We start from the raw sequence: 20,746 nt of genomic DNA on the forward strand, positions 1-20,746 counted from the left end.
TCTCCTGCGAACCTTGCAGAACTAGCACTCCTGGAAGAAAGGATATTGCGGAGACATGGCTTAGCCACAGCATGGGGGAGGGGGGGGGGGGGGGGTTTCTAGAATGAAATTTTCCTTTACAGCGGAGTGTGCGCTGATATGAAACTGCCTGGCAGATCAAAACTGTGTGCCAGACCGAGACTCGAACTCGGGACCTTTGCCTTTCGCGGGCAAGTGCTCTACCAACACACCTGACGTTACACAAGTGAACGGAACGCTACAACCCAAGCACGACTCACGCCCCGTCCTCACAGCCGTAATTCCGCCAGTACCTCGTCTCCTACAGTCCAAACTTCACAGAAGCTCTCCTGCTTACCTTGCAGAACAAGGACCCCTGGAAGAAAGGATATTGATGAGACATGGCTTAGCCATAGCCTTGCACTTGCCCGCGAAAGGCAAAGGTCCCGAGTTCGAGTCTCAGTCCGGCACACAGTTTTAATCTGGCAGGAAGTTAAATAACTATTATGTTGTCGGATACTGTAAGGTTCTTTCTGTTGTAAGTATTGCTGACTTGGTCGTCCATCACCCATACCTTACTGCAGACAAAAGCATCGCTAGAAAACAATCTTATAACAGCCAACCCTCTTCGATGAATCGCATTATTAAATATATTAAATATCAGTTGAACTGTAGATCTGAAACCTAGTTCCGTACCAGTCAGGGTCTCTACTCCAAACCTCCTGATGTTAACTGTCTTACTGTCTCACCGTCGAGTGAATGATATGCTCTATTAACATGAAACTGGCGCCAGCTACGGTAGGTGATAGAGCCGTCGACGAAGCTTACCTGGGGAAGAGCGCCGAACAGTCGACGTGCGACCAGCCCGTGGCCGCCTCGACGAACATGGCCTGTAGCGCCTGCTCCAAGGGGAACTCGCCCATCATCAGCCTCAGCCCCACGCTGTAACAGGGAACCGACCCTTACACTACCTACTTCACTGCATGTACATTAAAATCAATGCTCAATAAATTCGCTGTACTGCTGTCGAGTACGGGATGGAGCTGAGGACGTGCAATGGCGACATTAAGTCACATGTTAATGGTCTAATCGCGAGAGGCGTCACAGCTGAAGCACTATGGGACTCCAGTCCCACTACTACATAGGCCTCATTCTCGTGATGTCTGAAACATCCAACTTCTCAGTGTGCCATGAACTACACACCACAGCACACACTCAATATTGCTGTCGCAAGTAACCTCCAGCTTTCGTCGAACAAATCTTACCCTTAATCTTTGCACCACATGCAAATACACTCCTGGAAATGGAAAAAAGAACACATTGACACCGGTGTGTCAGACCCACCATACTTGCTCCGGACACTGCGAGAGGGCTGTACAAGCAATGATCACACGCACGGCACAGCGGACACACCAGGAACCGCGGTGTTGGCCGTCGAATGGCGCTAGCTGCGCAACATTTGTGCACCGCCGCCGTCAGTGTCAGCCAGTTTGCCGTGGCATACGGAGCTCCATCGCAGTCTTTAACAGTGGTAGCATGCCGCGACAGCGTGGACGTGAACCGTATGTGCAGTTGACGGACTTTGAGCGAGGGCGTATAGTGGGCATGCGGGAGGCCGGGTGGACGTATCGCCGAATTGCTCAACACGTGGGGCGTGAGGTCTCCACAGTACATCGATGTTGTCGCCAGTGGTCGGCGGAAGGTGCACGTGCCCGTCGACCTGGGACCGGACCGCAGCGACGTACGGATGCACGCCAAGACCGTAGGATCCTACGCAGTGCCGTAGGGGACCGCACCGACACTTCCCAGCAAATTAGGGACACTGTTGCTCCTGGGGTATCGGCGAGGACCATTCGCAACCGTCTCCATGAAGCTGGGCTACGGTCCCACACACCGTTAGACCGTCTTCCGCTCACGCCCCAACATCGTGCAGCCCGCCTCCAGTGGTGTCGCGACAGGCGTGAATGGAGGGACGAATGGAGACGTGTCGTCTTCAGCGATGAGAGTCGCTTCTGCCTTGGTGCCAATGATGGTCGTATGCGTGTTTGGCGCCGTGCAGGTGAGCGCCACAATCAGGACTGCATACGACCGAGGCACACAGGGCCAACACCCGGCATCATGGTGTGGAGAGCGATCTCCTACACTGGCCGTACACCTCTGGTGATCGTCGAGGGGACACTGAATAGTGCACGGTACATCCAAACCGTCATTGAACCCATCGTTCTACCATTCCTAGACCGGCAAGGGAACTTGCTGTTCCAACAGGACAATGCACGTCCGCATGTATCCCGTGCCACCCAACGTGCTCTAGAAGGTGTAAGTCAACTACCCTGGCCAGCAAGATCTCCGGATCTGTCCCCCATTGAGCATGTTTGGGACTGGATGAAGCGTCGTCTCACGCGGTCTGCACGTCCAGCACGAACGCTGGTCCAACTGAGGCGCCAGGTGGAAATAGCATGGCAAGCCGTTCCACAGGACTACATCCAGCATCTCTACTATCGTCTCCATGGAAGAATAGCAGCCTGCATTGCTGCGAAAGGTGGATATACACTGTACTAGTGCCGACATTGTGCATGCTCTGTTGCCTGTGTCTATGTGCCTGTGGTTCTGTCAGTGTGATCATGTGATGTATCTGACCCCAGGAATGTGTCAATAAAGTTTCCACTTCCTGGGAAAATGAATTCACGGTGTTCTTATTTCAATTTCCAGGAGTGTAGATAGACGTACAGACAAACTGCTTACATTTCTTTAACTAGGACACAGTTGGCCCCGTTGTAATTCGAAATCTGTTCCAGATACCAGCATCCTACACCCAGTCACGGATTTAGGGTGATTTCTCTTGGTTTTACGAAATATTCTGGAGATAGCAAATAAGGAACATTCCGGGAAATTGTATTGTTCCATATCCATCTCGCTGATATTTGGCTGAAAATAGTGGAGTTCTACAGTTTACTGGGTTCTGGCCACCTTAAGGTGACGTTTGAGTGAATATCGATACCTGAAAGTAATTTACGCACTTGTAGCGGGCCAGCAAATATCGTGCCTGTTGGATTATATACCGATTGCGGTTCTTCTTTGACTTATGACGCACGAAAGCGTTGTCACTGAAACTGAACCGATGATAAACATAAAAAATATTAATCCAGAAGAATAATTATAACAAACTATTGAACATAAATTAATGACAGCAAAACAACACACTAAAAGTAGTAGAAGAGCTTTGCTATTTTCGTAGAAAAGTAACTGATGATGGACGAAGTAGGCAGAATATAAAATGCAGACTGGCGATAGCAAGGAAAGCATTTCGAAGAAGAGGAGTCTGTCAATATTAAATATAAATTTAAGTGTTAGGAAGTGTTTTCTGAAAGAATTTGTCTGGAATGCAAGCTTTTATGGAGGGAAAGATTGGCGATGAGATACAAGAGGAGAACTGAAACTTTTGAAGCTTGGTGACACAGAGGACTCCTGAAGATTAGGTGGTAGAGCACATAACGAATAAGGATGTACCGAATCGAGGAGAAAATAAATGTATGGCACAGCTAGTTAGCAGGTGTAGATGGATGTGGGCCACATAAGTTACTCGGACTCTGTATATGTGTGTGTGTGTGTGTGTGTGTGTGTGTGTGTGTGTGCGTGGAGGGAGGGGTGGGGGTGGGGGGAAGGAGGAGAATAAAAAGTGTAGAGGAAGACGAAGGGACAAATACAGTTAGCAGGTGTCGTTGGATGTGGGTTGCAGAAGTTACTCGGAGATGAAGAAGCTTGTATAGGATAGCGTACTGTGGAGAGCTGCATTGAAGCATTCTTTGGGGATTAGTGTATAGTTAGACAAAAAGAAGAGTACAGACAGTTACATAATGTCAGGAAGACACTGAATGTTAAAAGCAGTCTGAGAGTTCATTTCCAAAGTTTAAACAGGAAGCTGCACTTCGGACAAAATCTTCAAGGGGTTTGATCATTTTGACTACAGGTCAAGTCTGCACCCATAATATGGGAAGGCCTCATACATGAAAATAGGTGGGCTCTTCCAAGCTATGGCACACACATAATCAGATTGCAGGTAGATGTGTCCTCTCGCTGGTGAGGGAATCAACGCGTCAAGAGGCAGCCACCAGTTCACAGGTGAGTAGGGAGACCTTATCCTAGTCTCAGACGCTGAAAGGAACTATGCTAAGGTTGGGTACCAGTTTCCATGCCGTGGCGTTTCGTCCCCCGCCTGCTGCCGTGATGCATGCTCCTATTCCTCAACAGCGAAGTCACTCCATGTGGAAACACTTTTAGCACAGCACGTATTTGAATACGCTTCCTAGTTTATTGCTTTGGCCATTTAATTGTCCCACATTTTTGCAAATTATAGTTTGCAGCAGACTAACACTTCCATCTTGGGAAACTCGACACCATCTCCATTGTCGGTAGACAGCAGACCTCCGGGACAGATATGATGCAGTTTCAACAACGAGAGAATTTTGTGCTAGGGAAGAAGGTCGGCTGGCCATTGTGGCCGAGCGGTTCTAGGCGCTTCAGTCTGGAACTTCACGAGCGATACGGTCGCAGTCTTGACTCGGGCATCGCTGTGTGTGATGTCCTTAGGTTAGTTACGTTTAAGAAGTTCTAAGGGACTGACGACCTCAGATGTTAAGTCCCATAGTGCTCAGAGCCATTTGAACCATTTTTTCAGGGAAGAAGGTCGATTCACACCAGACGTTACACAACTGAATGGAACGGGACGTTAAAACATTTCACAGTCACTCGACTCTGCTGTAACCACGACTCTTTTCCTCTTCATTTGCACTCATGCTTATAAAGTAAGGATAATGCTCATACATAGTGAAATAACGCTGTGATGGGCGGTTTGCGGGTCTAAATCACCTCGGGGTGTGACCATGCGGTGCATTTGACCTGCGGTCGTCACACGATGGCGCTGGCAGCGGTTCACATACGCAGAGGTATGTTGGTACATGTCACAATATGGTGCAGTGAGTAAATGTGCAGTCGTTTTCAGACATGCTAATGGTGACTGTGTTGAAAAAGGCTCAAAGAACACATATTGATGACGTTATGAGGGGTAGAATACTAGGCCGACTGGAGGCTGGTCAAACACAGCAGGTCGTAGCATGGGCCATCCGTGTGCCACAAAGTGTGATTCAAGACTATAGCAACGATTCCAGCAGACAGGAAAAGTTTCCAGGTGCTACAGTACAGGATGTCCACAGTGTACAACACCACAAGAAGACCGATATCTCACCACCAATGCCTGCAGACGGTCACGGAGTATTACAGGAAGCCTTGCTCGGCACCTTACCGCAGCCACTGGAACAGCTGTCTCCAGGCAAAGAGTCTACAGACGACTGAACAGACATGGTTTATTCGCTAGGAGACCTCCAAGGTGCATTCCACTGACCTCTGGTCAGAGGAGAGCCCGTAAAGCCTGGTGTCAAGAACACAGTACATGGTCATTGGAACAGTGGTCCCTGTTTATGTCTACGGACGAGTCCAGGTATTGTCTGAACAGTAATTCTCGCTGGTTTTTCATCTGCTGCGAACCAGGAACCAGATACCAACCCCTTAATGTCCTTGAAAGGGACCTGTATGGAGGTCGTGGTTTGATGGTGTGGGGTGGGAGTATGATTGGTCCACGCACACCCCTGCATCTCTTTGACAGAGCAACTGTAACAGGTCAGGTGTATCGGGACGTCATTTTGTACTAGTATGTCCGCCTTTTTAGGGATGCAGTGGGTCCCGCCTTCCTCCTGGTGGATGATAACGCACGGCCCCGCTGAACTGCCGACGTGGAGGAGTACCTTGAAACAGAAGATATCAGGCGAATGGAGTGGCCTGCCTGTTCTCCAGAGCTAAACCCCATCGAGCACGTCTGGGATGCTCTCGGTCGGCGTATCGTTGCACGTGTTCAAACCCCTAGGACACTTCAAGAGCTCCGATAGGCAATGGTGCAAGAATGGGAGGCTATACCCCGGCAGCTGCTCGACCACCTGATCCAGAATATGCCAGCCCGTTGTGCGGCCTGTGTACGTGTGCATGGTGACTATATCCCGTACTGATGTCGGGGTACATGCTCAGGAAAGAGTGGCGTTTTGTAGCAGATGCGTTTGGAACGGTTTTCTCAACTTATCACCAATACCGTGGACTTATATATCTGTGTCATGTGTGTTCCCTATGTGCCTATGCTATTAGCGCCAGTTTTGTGTAGTGCCATGTTGTGTAGCACCACATTCTGCAATTATCCTTAATATATGAGCATGAGTGTACATACAATGAACTTTTACTTTTCTCCTGCGTTTGAGAGTGATTCTGAGTTAAAGCCGATGTAAACCACATCTTGTTTTCGTGTCCCTATTTTGACTACGGAAGATTGGAATCTTTTATGATACTAGTCAGTATGAGATACCACCTCCCTCAATCAGCTTCTCCTATTTCCTTTTACAAAAGCATTTGTCTTATTTATTTATTATTTATTTATTAAGGGTATAGGAAAAAATCGTTATGTTTTGGTTGTATTTGTACTTTTAACATCAGAAATAGTGTGAACTGATATTAAAAAAGTCTGATTTACTTACGATGCAGATTGTTAAAAAATTACTGCCGAAAAAAATGGGACAACTTGAGCTATTATATTTGTAAGAATGAATTCAAATATTTTTGAAGGAAGATTAGATTTCAACGTCCCATCTTTAACAAAATCATTAGGGTCTGAACACAAGCTCTGATTGATTCAAGGATGTGGAAGGAAACCGGTCGTGGCCTTTCATAGGAGCTATGCCTGTATTTCCCTCGAGAAATTTAGGGAAATATCGGAAAACCTAAATCTGGATTGTGGGACGCGAATTTGAACCGTCTTAAACCCAAATTAAACATTTTCTCTGCGCAATTAAGTGTATAACGTAAACACCTGTTTAAATGGCTACATAGAATACAAAGTCTGACGAACAAACAAAAAAATTCCACAACAGCTTTCAGTTGCCGTCATTCACAGAGGCCTGCAACGTCACCGTGAAAGATTCTTGGGAAGAAAGTTTCGGCGGCAGCGTCGTCTACTAGCATCGGGAAGTAGCCTACTCTCGTCACGCTCAACCACGCTCATACAGCACTGAATCTTGTGCTATTGTTTTCTTAATCTTTACGTAGCTGGTTGCTATGTTTGGGTGGCATGTTGTGAAGCTTACACAAGAACTTTGTATATTTTTTTACGAGTCTACACCCACAAAAGACAATAAATAACTCTAAAAAAGGGATGATTTAAGTTCTTCAGTACTGGACTAAGAAAAAGTTGATACTGTGCATAATTAAAGGGCAAAAATAGATAAAAAAAATTAACGAAAAGAGTTTCAACTATGAGATCTGTATCTATGTATCAGGAGAACACGACAGTTTTCCTCGACATTATGTAGCAATCAAAAAGAAACCAAGGATAAAGTAAAAAGGTGCTGCATCCCACCTTCCAAAACATCTTTGATGTCTTTGCATGTGTTATTTTCTCGAACAAAAAACGTTCACGTTCTACAATGTGTGAACAAATGTTTCGCATTATTTAAGGTCCCAGCAACTGTGTAAAATTTACAGGACGAACTTCAGCAAGAACGCTCTTTCTGAATTTTTCTGTGGCCATTAATTCCTGGTTTTTTAATGCTGTAGAGATTTCCAGGAAGATTCATCCTATTTCAAAAAACTATATTTTGCGCACGAATGTAGACAGAAACTTGGGGTGAATTTTAGCTTACACACCGAAACTACACTGGTGTGCAAAACTTAAGGACGGTAACAACTTCTGCGAGACGTGTTACCGCCAAGTAACATGGTTCAATCAAACTTGCACGATAAATAGAAAAACCTGGTACATTATAACTAACTAAAGGAAATAGTACGCAATGAGATATATTTATTGAAAGACAGTAATTACACTGAGTCAACGCGATTTATGATGGTTCAAATGGTTCAAATGGCTCTGAGCACCATTATGGGACTTAACATCGGAGGTCATCAGTCCCCTAGACTTAGAACTAATTAAACCTAACTAACCTAAGGACATCACACACACATCGATGCCCGACGCAGGATTCGAACCTGCGACCGTAGTAGCAGCGTGGTTCCAAACTGAAGCATCTAGAACCGCTCGGCCACAGCGGCCGGCTATTATGGTTCCCTGGACATTAAAAAAGCATGACATGGTTTGTGATAGGATACGTGGTAACCATCGACGGCACTACACACCCTGCAACTTGCACCCATTCAGGCCACAATGTTGGTAAGGATTTTATTGATAAGGTGATCAATTCCTACATGACTACGGTTGACAATTGCTAAATGGTGAATGGTGCATGTGGAAATTGTGCAGACATCTCCTCATCGCATCCCACACGTGCTCGATGGAATCTAAGTCGGGAAAACTGGTAGGCCAGCCCAGTCGCCGAATATCCTCTCATTCCAAGAGCTCCTCCACAGTTATTCGATGCTGTTGTGCATTGCTGCCATTAAAACTGAAGTCAGGGCCAAATGCATCCCTGAAAGACACATCTGGGCATGAGTACAGCATCACAAGAGCCTTCACCAGCGAATGTACTTGCCCACAGATTTGGAGGACACTACGCCCATGCAACATTACGCATACCCATATCACGACACCTCGACCACCAAAGAGATCATGTCGACAATGCTGGACGTTCCCTGAACTGAAGGGAGATGGGAAAACGTAATACGCCCAGAAACATTGTAAGAGATGATTGTTTTGGTGGTCCTTCCCCATGTACATCTGTGAGGGATGTATTCCCCATGATATTTATGGACGATAATGCGCGACCGCATCGAACTGTGCAGCTGTAGGAGCTGTTGGAACGAGAGTATATTGGTGAATAGGCCTGGTTGCCCTTTCCGCCGACTTAAATCCCATCGAGCACGTGTGGTGTGCACTGGGGAGACGTACAACAGCTCGGTCAAGTACACCAACAACCACCCAGCAGTTGTTAAACGAACTAGTGCGGGAATGGAGTGCCTCACCACAAGAATACCTTACCAACTTTGAACCTCACATGGGATCACGTTGCAGAGGACGCACCGCTGTCGGTGGTGATCACACACCCTATTAAGTACATCCCACCTTTGCAAATGAAATAATACAATTTTAGAGACTTAACTTCACTTCTGTTTCAACTGACTGGTGCCCCATATTTGGCTCTGATAATAAAGTAAGTGTTTTTTTTATCGTTGTGTTTGGTCGTTGCAGACGTCACATGACATCCGTTCAAGTCCGTTTGTTGATCCTTCCACTCAGTTGTTTTTATTACAGAGGCCAACCGGCTCTCTGACCGAACACGCTGAGCTACCGTGGCGGCAGCTGAGCCACTGAGGACACAGAGGATAGCGCGACTGCAGGGATTTATCTCTGGCACGCCTCCCGCGAAACCCACATTCTCAACGTATTGTCCCGCACTACATTCGTAGTGCCCCCGCTCATTATACTCATTACTCGCGGCGCGCTGCTGATTCCCGTAAGAGTTCGGGCACTGTTTGTGCATTCGCACAGAAGAAGAAGGTGGTCAAGTGGCCGGTGAGCCTTAACTATATATTTACTAAGATGGTATATTTTCTGTAAGCAGGGGATCCCGGGTTCGAGTTCCGGTCGGGGCACACATTTTCATCTGTCCCCGTTGACGCATGTCAACGCCTGTAAGCAGCTAAGGGTGTTCATTTCATTGTAATATGAGTAAGTGTCATATGTGAATGAATTACATTGCGAAAAAGGTTGACTATATCTGAAAATGCAAAGAAGGGCTGGGGAAGGAAGGGGGGTCTCTTGAAAGTTTATGCATGCACCGGCAAAGTCCCTGGAGCCAGCCATGGCTGTACCTGATCTTCTACAAGGCACGTGAACACTTGAGGATTCCCGCTTTCCGTGTGGCCGCCCCACTCTTTTCCACTTACGCCAGTGCCCTCTCGCTGCTGAAGGGTTGTCGACGGAACGACGGCCTCCTCGCGAGTGTGACCACGTGGCGGTCGGGCTCAGCGTTGCCTGGCCGCTCGTTACGGCCGCTGCTTCTGCTTCGTTATGCCTCTAATTAGGTGGCTCACCGCGTAGAATTATGCAGTTACCGGTGCGTGCCCGCCGCCGGCGTCACGGACGCGGGGGTCCATTGTTGCCATTGTGTCAGACGTCCAGTGTGGACACCGTATAATGCCACCGCTTTTCCTCCGAGCCGATAATACCCAGCGGTGCAACGACCAGTTCGCGGAAGTATCTCTGCTGCCATGTTTCATTCAAGCAACCCGTACACGATCTAACAATTTGTCAAACTTTACTAGGGCTTTCTACTATCTGTCAGTACTTGGCGCTGTCTGCCCTGGCAACATTTCACGTATTTGAGAGAAATTCCGATGCACCACATATTTGACAAGTTGGCGGACGTTGTTTGTGTCGATGATTTGCTGCACGTGTTTAGCGAAATATAGTTTAATTGCAATTTAACGCCCGCCGCTGGTGGCCGAGCGGTTCTAGGCGCTACAGTCTGGAACCACGTGACCGCTACGGACGCAGGTTCTAATCCTGCCTCGAGCATGGATGTGTGTGATGTCCTTAGGTTAGTTAGGTTTAAGTAGTTCTAAGTATAGGGGACTGATCACATCAGATGTTAAGTCCCACAGTGCTTAGGGCCATTTGAACCATCATAAATCTCTAGAGTTGGAAGAAGAATCAGTAGTGGTCGTATTTTTTTGTTTTATTATCCGAAAAAGCGATTTTCGGTCACTTAGTGACCATCCTCAGTGCTGTAATACACAATTAAAATTGGTAGGCAGTGGTATCAACAAGCTTCGAGCGATTATATGTCATCGCTCTAAGCTTGTTGATACCAGTGCCTACCAATTTTAATTGCATATTACAGCATTGAGGATGGTCAATAAGTGACCGAAAATCGAATTTCCTTCCAGTTCTATTCACTATTTGGTCGTGGTGCACAGAAACTCCATGGAGTTGCCAATCAATCATAAATCGCGCTGACTCAGTGTAATTACTGTAGTTTAATAAACATGTCTCACTGCGTACTATTTCCTTCAGTTATCGTCTGTATTATAATGTAACAAGTCTTACTATTTATCGTCCAAGTTTGATTGAACCATGTTATTTGGCGGCGACTCGTCAAGCGGAAGTTGCTTCCGCCCTGAAGTTTTGCACACTAGTGTAGTTTCGGTACGTAAGCTAAAATTCACCACAAGTTTCTGACCACATTCGTGCGAAAAATATAGTTTTTTTTAAAATAGGATGACTCTTTCTGGAAATCTCTACAGCATTAAAAAACCAGGAATTAATAGTCACAGAAAAATTCAGAACGGGCGCTCTTGATGAAGTTCGTTCTGTAAATTTTACTCAGCTGCCGGGACCTTAAATAATACGAAACATTTGTTCACACATTGTAGAACGTCAACGTTTTTTGTTCAAGAAAATAACACTTGCAAAGACATCAAAGAACTTTTGGAAAGTGAGATGAAGCATCGTTTTACTTTATCCTTATTTTCTTTTTGATTGCTAAATAACGCCGAGGAAAACGGTCGTGTTCTCCTGATACAGAGCTGACTTTCATAACGTTAAAACTCTTTTCATTAATTTATTTATGTATTTTTGTCCTTATTTATGCACAGTATCAGTTTTTTCTTAGCCTAGTACTGAAAACTTAAATCATCCACTTTTTAGAGTTATTTATTCTCTGTTGTGGAATTTTTTGTTTGTTTCCAGAGTTTGTATTCTATATAGCCATTTAAACAGGTGTTTATGTTATACACTTAATTGGCCAGAGAAAATATTGAATTTGGGTTTAAGGCGGTTCAAATCAGCGTCTGGTCATCAGGATTTAGGTTCTCCGATATTTCCATAAATTGCTCGAGCCATATACCGGCATTGCTCCTTTGAAAGAACACGACCGGTTTCCTTCCACATCCTTGAATCAATCAGAGCTTGTGCTCCACCTCTAATGATTTTGTTGAAGATGAGAAATTGAAACCTAATCTTCCTTCAAAAATGTTTCAATTTATGTTTGCAAATATAAAAGCTCAGGTTGTCCTATTTTTTTCCGCAGTAAATTTTTAACAATCAGCATCGTAAGTAAATCAGACATTTTTGTTATCAGTTCACACTGTTTCTTAAGTTAGAGGTACGAATATAACCAAAACATAAAGCTTTTGTCCTATACTCTTAAGTAAATAAATAATAACTAAATAAAGACAAATGTTTTTGTAAATGGAAATAGGAGAAGCTGATTGAGGGAGGGTGTCTCTCCTACTGACCAGTACCATGAAAGATTCCAATCTTTCGTTAAGTAGATCAACGTTCTGTGGTACTGTCGGCCTCAGCAGTGGAAGTCCCATAGTGCTCAGAGCTATTTTTTTACAATTTATCGCAATCTATCTTGACTTCCCACAATTACGGAAACTGTTATCAAAGATAAAAGCAAAATAGACCTGGCAAACGTCAAACTGGGACAGGTGTTGCATCTTTTTTTAGTCATATACTATCCAGGAAATATCGCGAGGAAAATCAACATTCTACACACAAAAAACAAGGGGGAGTACAGTGAAATAAAAGTATCGAAGGCCACTGGTTTCGTTCATGCTTGGTATGCAGGGTGTAAATTTTAAATTGACAAACCAGAATAACTCGAAAAATAAGCTTCACATGAAAAATGTGTTGAATCCAAAGTGGATTATTTTAGAGGGCGACATCTGTTGGCGCTAAAATTAGCCCGCCACCCCAGCCCGCTGATTGCAGAATCAGATTCTACATAAAAAAAACCTACGTACATTTTGTCTTAAACATTGGTTTTGATTCTTGGTAGTTGGCGCTGTAATTCAGGAAATTCCTGTTCTTATTTTTGAGTGGAAAATGGTTACGGATAAATAAAAAATGAGTTCACGCGTTAGTAAGTAGGATGTTTGGTTAGTTAGTTAGCTAGTCACATGATTTGTTTGATAATTAAATGTTGTGTTGCCTCCTGACGACGAAACAAATAAAACCCGAATCTGCGAAAAAAAGTAATACAGTATTTGGGTCAATATTTGTAAAACATTAATTCCTCTCTCTCAAACCCCATCCTATGGGGAGAGAGGGAGAGTTTTAATTTTAGCTAATCAAAATTTACGAAGTGAATCAGTAATTTTTATTTATCCGTAACCATTTTCCATGCAAAAATGAGGACATGGATTGTCTTGACATACTGCGCCAGCTACCAAGAATCGAAACAAATGTTTAAGACAAAATGTACGTAGTTTTTTATTTATAATCTGATTCTGCAATAAAAAATTGGGGTTCCCATTTGAAATTTTTAAGTTGCCTCCCGCCCCAACCCCATTGGGCTGGGGTGGCGGGCTAATTTTAGCAGCAGCAGATGTCCCCCTCGAAAATAATCAACTTCGGATTCAAAACATTTTTTTCGTTTGAAGCTTATTTTTCGAGTTATTCTGGTTTGTCAACTTAAAATTTACGCCCTGTGTGTGTTCCCATATTGTGATATTATAATGAAGTGTCAATACAGTACCAAGCAGAAGAGAAGAAATTTTCGCATGCTTGTATCTTTTCAGTGTGAGGGTGAAGTAAGTCAGTTAGTAAAAGATTGACTGTCCATTCAGAGAAAGTTGATGTAATCAGCAGATTCAGACTGTAATATTTCGTTCAGCATTGAGATAAAATCATACCGTGGACCAGCATTCAGTTTCCTTTTTCTTCTTTATACACTGCGCTGAAGTCTTCGCAAGAAACGCTTTGTGTGCATTGGTAGGTATTCACAATAATATCAAAATACAGTGATAGAAAAAAATCGCAACACAGGAAGGAGTTGTGCTACATAAAAAGAAGTTAGAATCCGTGTTTCTACATCACAGAGATGACGTCTATTGAAACGTCGCGCCAGTCGCATAGGAGTAGCGCTGCTAGCGCCATTGTGAGGATGCAAATCGGGTTTGCTTCAAATACCCGCAGCAACGGTCGTGAGCGTTAGTTGCCTTCGAGACTGGACGCGGTGAGTTGGTGTAAATCAAGAATGTCTTTAAGGCGAGAAAGGCGCCATTATCAACAGCTCACCGAGTTTGAACGACGTCCTGTAATAGCTCCACGAGAAGCCGGAATATCCTTCAGCAATACTGCAGAAAGGCTTGGCTGTACGTGACTGCTGGCATCGATGGCCGTCACAGCACCTACACCTGGAGTTACGGTCTGGGATGCGATTTCGTATGGCAGCAGGAACAATCTCGTGGTTACTCCATTGATTTGACGTGTTGCGCTGTCGTTCATGAACAGCATTCCAGGGGGTGTTTTCCAACAGGATAACACTCGTCCGCATATCAATGTTGAAACCCAACATTCTCTAAAAAGTGTCGACCTGTTGCCTTGGACATCCAGAGCACCAGGTCTGTCTCTAATCGATCACATGTGGGACATGATCGGACGACGATTTCAGCGTCATCCATAATCAGCATTTACGGTCCCTGTACTGACCGACGAAGTGCAACAGGTATGGAACTCCAGTCCAGAAACTGACATCCGTCTTCTGTACAATACAATGCATGCACGTTTCCGTAATTTCTGTCAACATTCTGGCGGTCACACCGGTTATTAATGAACCAGCATTTCACGTTTGCTTACCTCACACTTACAACAACTTGTAATCCGCAACGTTAATGACTTCAACATGTTACCTATAAAAACGTATTCCCTAACTTACGTTACTCTACATTAATTACTTTATGGTGTTGCGATTTTTCCGTCAGTGTACTTCACGACATGAAGACTGTCTGCTTCAAAAGTATGATTAAATTGACGTATTTTGTTGTGGTACTACATCTACAAACTTGTTTGACAAACCCGTGGATAGAAAAGAGCAAATCTGACAATCAGGTTTGATGGTATGCGGACTGCTTTACAAACTGCGCCTCAATCGTTCGATGAATTGTATCGTAAAACAAAAGACAGAAACAAAATTTCTAAATTCATTTCCAAAGTATTCTCTGTAGAACACAATACATTTTTAGAAGCAACGTATATGAAACTGCCAAACATCATCAACGAAGATTTTTCTTTATTCGATCGAATAATTTTTGGCGCACTTCTATGGATACCACTCAAAATTTGATGGAGACATTTGTGCAGTGTTGCTGTAATACGCGGGGTTGTCATTTATTTTTAATTATCACTCCTAAATAATTTGCGAATGTAATTCTTTGTTGTACATCTGCAGTTCAGGATGCATTGAAATCACTACGCCATAGTGCGGTAGCACGCGATTAGAAGCGTCAAAGTAAAATGACTCAGCCCGCTGGTAGTGTAGGGATAGGAGGCAACGATAGGCACAAGATGACTGTTTGGGTCATTTCTTGAGGTACGCTTAAACAGCTAAACTGTCAATGCGAGTGATCGCGAAAAGCAGCAAATCATGCCAGAAAGTATTCAGGATACAGCAATATCCGCGCAAGCAACTCTAAAGCGATCTGTGTGGCACAAACCGAGAAATGGAGACATTCTGCAGCACATTTCTCCATGCTATGTCACTTTATAAACTATGTTATCACGTCACACCGAATTTTACTCGCATATTTTATGTGTACAAGTAGGGTACCTTTGAAGCTGTGTACCTCGGAAACGGAAAAAGATATCAAGAAAAATTTCAAAGTCCGTTAGAGATCGGGATCTTAGGAAAATATCGTAAACATTACATCCATTTTCTGTATGTAGCCGACTTGGAACCCGCGGCTCGGTTTTAGTACCCAAAACCCAAGTTTTTGGGGTGTTTCTCGACAAAGAATAACGATTTTTGGAAACCAGTGCATGTCACCTCTAGATAAGTGCCTAATGAATATACCATTAAAATTTGAACAATATGCTGCGTTTAGTTATTTAGACGTCGAGAAAATGGTGAAAATAGCTTTTATCGGGTTTTCTCAGGAACCGTCAACAAACGAAGGGGGTGCCTCTATAACCCATTTAAGACACACCGTAGCCCACATCTAATGAAAAAAGAAACAACCGATTTGCTCAATTTGCCTCAGGTGGAAAAAGTGTGTTGTATTCAAACTATGCCATGTACAATAGGACAGTTACAGTAAGACGGTCCTTTTATTGGATGTAAAAATGGTCCTTAGCACAAGGACTATCCAAAATACTTGATCCTAACTGTTACCAACGGAAGCCGAAGTATGAGCCCCCACGAAAAATTGCGTTTTTATGCGCAGCGTTTTGGAACACGCATGTGTATCGATGTGGCCAGCAGGACGTCCCTCTTTCAGTTCCTATCCACATCTACATTTATACTCCGCAAGCCACCCAACGGAGTGTGGCGGAGGGCACTTTACGTGCCACTGTCATTACCTCCCTTTCCCGTTCCAGTCGCGTATGGTTCGCGGGAAGAAGGACTGTCTGAAAGCCTCCGCGCTCGCTCTAATCTCTCTAATTTTACATATTTTACATTCGTGATCTCCTTGGGAGGTATAAGTAGGGGTAAGCAATATATTCGATACCTCATCCAGAAACGCACCCTCTCGAAACCTGGCGAGCAAGCTACACCGCGATGCAGAGCGCCTCTCTTGCAGAGTTTGCCACTTGAGTTTGTTAAACATCTCCGTAACGCTATCACGGTTACCAAATAACCCTGTGACGAAACGCGCCGCTCTTCTTTGAATCTTCTCTATCTCCTCCGTCAACCCGATCTGGTACGGATCCTACACTGATGAGCAATACTCAAGTATGGGTCGAACGAATGTTTTGTAAGCCACCTCCTTTCTTGATGGACTACATTTTCTAAGGACTCTCCCAATGAATGTCAACGTGGTACCCGCCTTACCAACAATTAATTTTACATGATAATTGCATTTCAAATCGTTCCGCACTCATACTCGCAGATATTTTACAGAAGTAACTGCTGCCAGTGTTTGTTCCGCTATCATATAATCATACAATAAAGGATCCTTCTTTCTATGTATTCGCAATACATTACATTTGTCTATGTTAACGGTCAGTTGCCACCCCCTGCACCAAGTGCCTATCCTCTGCAGATCTTACTGCATTTCGCTACAATTTTCTAATGCTGCAAATTCTCTGTATACTACAGCATCTACCGCGAAACGCCGCATGGAATTTCACACCCTATCTACGAGTGCAGGACTGACTTGTGCCCCCTACCATAGTCTTACGTAGCTAGTGTCAGGTGCAGTTGTTAATGCAATTGTCGAAGGCGGGCGTGGTGCGATAACAGTGTGGTTATGAAGCATATGTCTTGGGAGTTCTGTTTGCAACTTGTTCTCTTTTTCTGCAGCGAATGTTCTTCTGATCTGGGATGGAGATAAACCCGAGAGCTGTGAGCCGTACAGGGAATCGATAGGTCGCATCACGCTCTCAGTAGTATTCATCTTTGGCCAGAATACGTCCCCGGAGGCTGATCAGAAAGCCTCCTCGGTGCGTCTGAGAAACAGGTTTCAGGCACTGTCTCTGGCTGAGCAAGATGCAGCTGCCTGCCCTGTTTCAGAGGATCATTCTCAGCCTTCAAGGTCCGGGCAATCGCAGAGGGTGGGCTTATTGGTAGTTGGGAGCTACAATGTTAGGAGCGTAATGGGCCCCCTTAGGGATATGGCGGCTAAGGAGGGGAAGAAATCCAGTGTGCACTCCGTGTGCATTCCGGGAGGAGTCATTCCTGATGTGAAAAGGGTCCTTCCGGATGCCATGAAGAGCACAGGGTGCAGCCAGCTGCAGGTGGTGGCCCATGTCGGCACTAATGACCTGTGTCGCTTTGGATCTGAGGAAATTCTCTCTGGATTCCGGCGGCTATCTGATTTGGTGAAGGCTGCCGGTCTTGCTTACGAGATGAAGGCGGAGCTCACCACTGCAGCATCGTCGACAGAACCGACTGCAGACCTTTGGCGCAGAGCCGGGTGGAGGGTCTGAATCAGAGGCTCAGACGGTTTTGCGACCGTGTTGGCTGCAGATAACTTGACTTGCGCCATAGGGTGGTGGGGTTTCGGGTTCCGCTGAACAGGTCAGGAGTTCACTACACTCAGCTGGCGGCTACACGGGTAGCGGAGGCTGTGTGGCGTTGACTGGGCAGTTTTTTAGGTTAGAAGGCCTCGGGAAAGTACGGGGTGGGCTGCAATCTCACAGGGTGCATGGTAAATACAGGACGTGCTTGGATTAAGGAACAGTAGGAATTGTAGTTGTAAATTGTTGTAGTTGTGCTGGGAAAGTCCCTGAGCTTCAAGCGCTAATAGAAAGCACAGAAGCTGAAATCGTTATAGGTACAGAAAGCTGGCTAAAGCCTGAAATAAGTTATGCAGAAATTTTTACGAAGTCTCAGGCGGTGTTCAGTAAAGATAGATTAGGCAGAATTGGTGGTGGAGTGTTTGTGTCTGTCAGTAGTGGTTTATCTTGTAGTGAATTAGAAGTAGATACTCCGTGCGAATTGGTATGGGTGGAGGTTATACTTAACAGCCGAACTAAGTTAATAATTGGCTCCTTCTACCGACCCCCAGACTCCGATGATATAGTTGCGGAACAGTTCAGAGAAAATTTGAGTCTCGTAAGAAATAGATACCCCACTCATACGGTTATAGTTAGTGTGGACTTCAACCTTCCCTCGATATGTTGGCAAAAATACTTGTTCATAACCGGCGGTAGGCAGAAAACATCTTCCGAGATGGTCCTAAATGCTTTCTCCGAAAATTATTTGGAGCAGTTAGTTCACGAACACACGCGAATTGTAAATGGTTGCGAAAACACACTTGACCTCTTAGGCACAAACAATCCAGAGCTGATAGAGAGCATCATGACTGATACAGGGATTAGTGACCACAAGGTCATTGTAGCTAGGCTCAATACCGTTTCTTCCAAATCCACCAGAAACAAACGCAAAATATTTTTATTTAAAAAAGCGGATAAAGTGTCACTAGAAGCCTTCCTAAGAGACAATCTCCATTCCTTCCAACTGACTATGCAAATGTAGAGGAGATATGGCTCAAATTCACAGTAGCAACAGCAATTGAGAGATTCATATCTCATAAATTGGTAAGACATGGAACGGATCCCCCGTGGTACACAAAACAGATGCGAACGCTGCTGCAGAGGCAACGGAAAAAGCATGCGAAGTTCAGAAGAACGCGAAATCCCGAAGAGTGGCTAAAATTTACAGACGCGCGAAATTTGGCACGGATTTCAATGCGAGATGCCTTTAATAGGTTCCACAATGAAACATTGTCTCGAAATCTGGTAGAAAATCTGAAGAAATTCTGGTCGTGTGTAAAGTACACAAGCGGCAAGATGCAGTCAATACCTTCGCTGCACAGTGCTGATGGTACTGTTACCGACGACTGTGCCGCTAAAGCGGAGTTATCGAACGCAGTTGTCCGAAATTCCTTCACCAGGGAAGACGAATGGAATATTCCAGAATTTGAAACACGAACAGCTGCTAGCATGAGTTTCTTAGAAGTAGATACCTTAGGGGTTGCGAAGCAACTCAAATCGCTTGATACGGGCAAGTCTTCAGGTCCAGATTGTATACCGATTAGGTTCCTTTCAGATTACGCTGATACAAAAGCTCCCTACTTAGCACTCATATACAACCGCTCGCTCACCGATAGATCTGTACCTACAGATTGGAAAATTGCGCAGGTCGCACCAGTGTTCAAGAAGGGTAGTAGGAGTAATCCATCTAACTACAGACCTGTATCATTGACGTCGGTTTGCAGTAGGGTTTTGGAGCATATTTTGTATTCAAATATTATGAATCATCTCGAAGGAAACGATCTATTGATACGTAATCAGCATGGTTTCAGAAAACAACGCTCTTGTGCAACGCAGCTAGCTCTTTATTCGCACGAAGTAATGGCCGCTATCGACAGGGGATCTCAAGTTGACTCCGTATTTCTAGATTTCCGGAAAGCTTTTGACATCGTTCCTCACAAGCGACTTCTAATCAAGCTGCGGGCCTATGGGATATCGTCTCAGTTGTGCCACTATGTTCGTGATTTCCTGTCGGGAAGGTCGCAGTTCGCAGTAATAGACGGCAAATCATCGAGTAAACCTGACGTGATATCAGGTGTTCCCCAGGGAAGCGTCCAGGGACCTCTGCTGTTCCTGATCTATATAAATGACCTGGGTGACAATCTGAGCACTTCTCTTAGGTTGTTCGCAGATGATGCTGTAATGTACCGTCTAGTAAGGTCATTCGAAGACCAGTAGCAGTTGCAAAGCGATTTAGAAAAGATTGCTGTATGGTGTGGCAGGTGGCAGTTGACGCTAAATAACGAAAAGTGTGAGGTGATCCACATGAGTTCCAAAAGAAATCCGTTGGAATTCGATTACTCGATAAATAGTACAATTCTTAAGGCTGTCAATTCAATTAAGTACCTGGTTGTTAAAATTACGAACAACTTCAGTTGGAAAGACCACATAGATTATATTGTGGGGAAGGCGAGCCAAAGGTTGCGTTTCACTGACAGGATACTTAGAAGATGCAACAAGTCCACTAAACAGACAGCATACACTACACTCGTTCGTCCTCTGTTAGAATATTGCTGCGCGGTGTGGTATCCTTACCAGGTGGGATTGACGGAGGACATCGAAAGGGTACAAAAAATGGCAGCTCGTTTTGTATTATCACGTAATAGGGGAAAGAGTGTGGCAGATATGATACGCGAATTGGGATGGAAGTCATTGAAGCAAAGACGTTTTTCGTCGCGGCGAGATCTTTTTACGAAATTTCAGTTACCAACTTTCTCTTCC

At 44.8% G+C, this 20,746-nt stretch overlaps 1 protein-coding gene across 1 annotated transcript in view; it reads right to left on the minus strand.

Moving 5' to 3' along the window:
- LOC126365862 (uncharacterized) overlaps positions 1 to 20,746 on the minus strand; it is a 229,847-nt gene that overhangs the window by 104,763 nt on the left and 104,338 nt on the right. Inside the window, exon 5 of the mRNA XM_050008531.1 lies at positions 826 to 939. Coding sequence (XP_049864488.1) covers positions 826 to 939 — 114 coding nt within the window. The remainder of the gene's footprint in view (positions 1 to 825; positions 940 to 20,746) is intronic.

This window comes from Schistocerca gregaria, chromosome 4 (genome assembly GCF_023897955.1).
Source record: "Schistocerca gregaria isolate iqSchGreg1 chromosome 4, iqSchGreg1.2, whole genome shotgun sequence".
Lineage (NCBI taxonomy): Eukaryota > Metazoa > Arthropoda > Insecta > Orthoptera > Acrididae > Schistocerca > Schistocerca gregaria.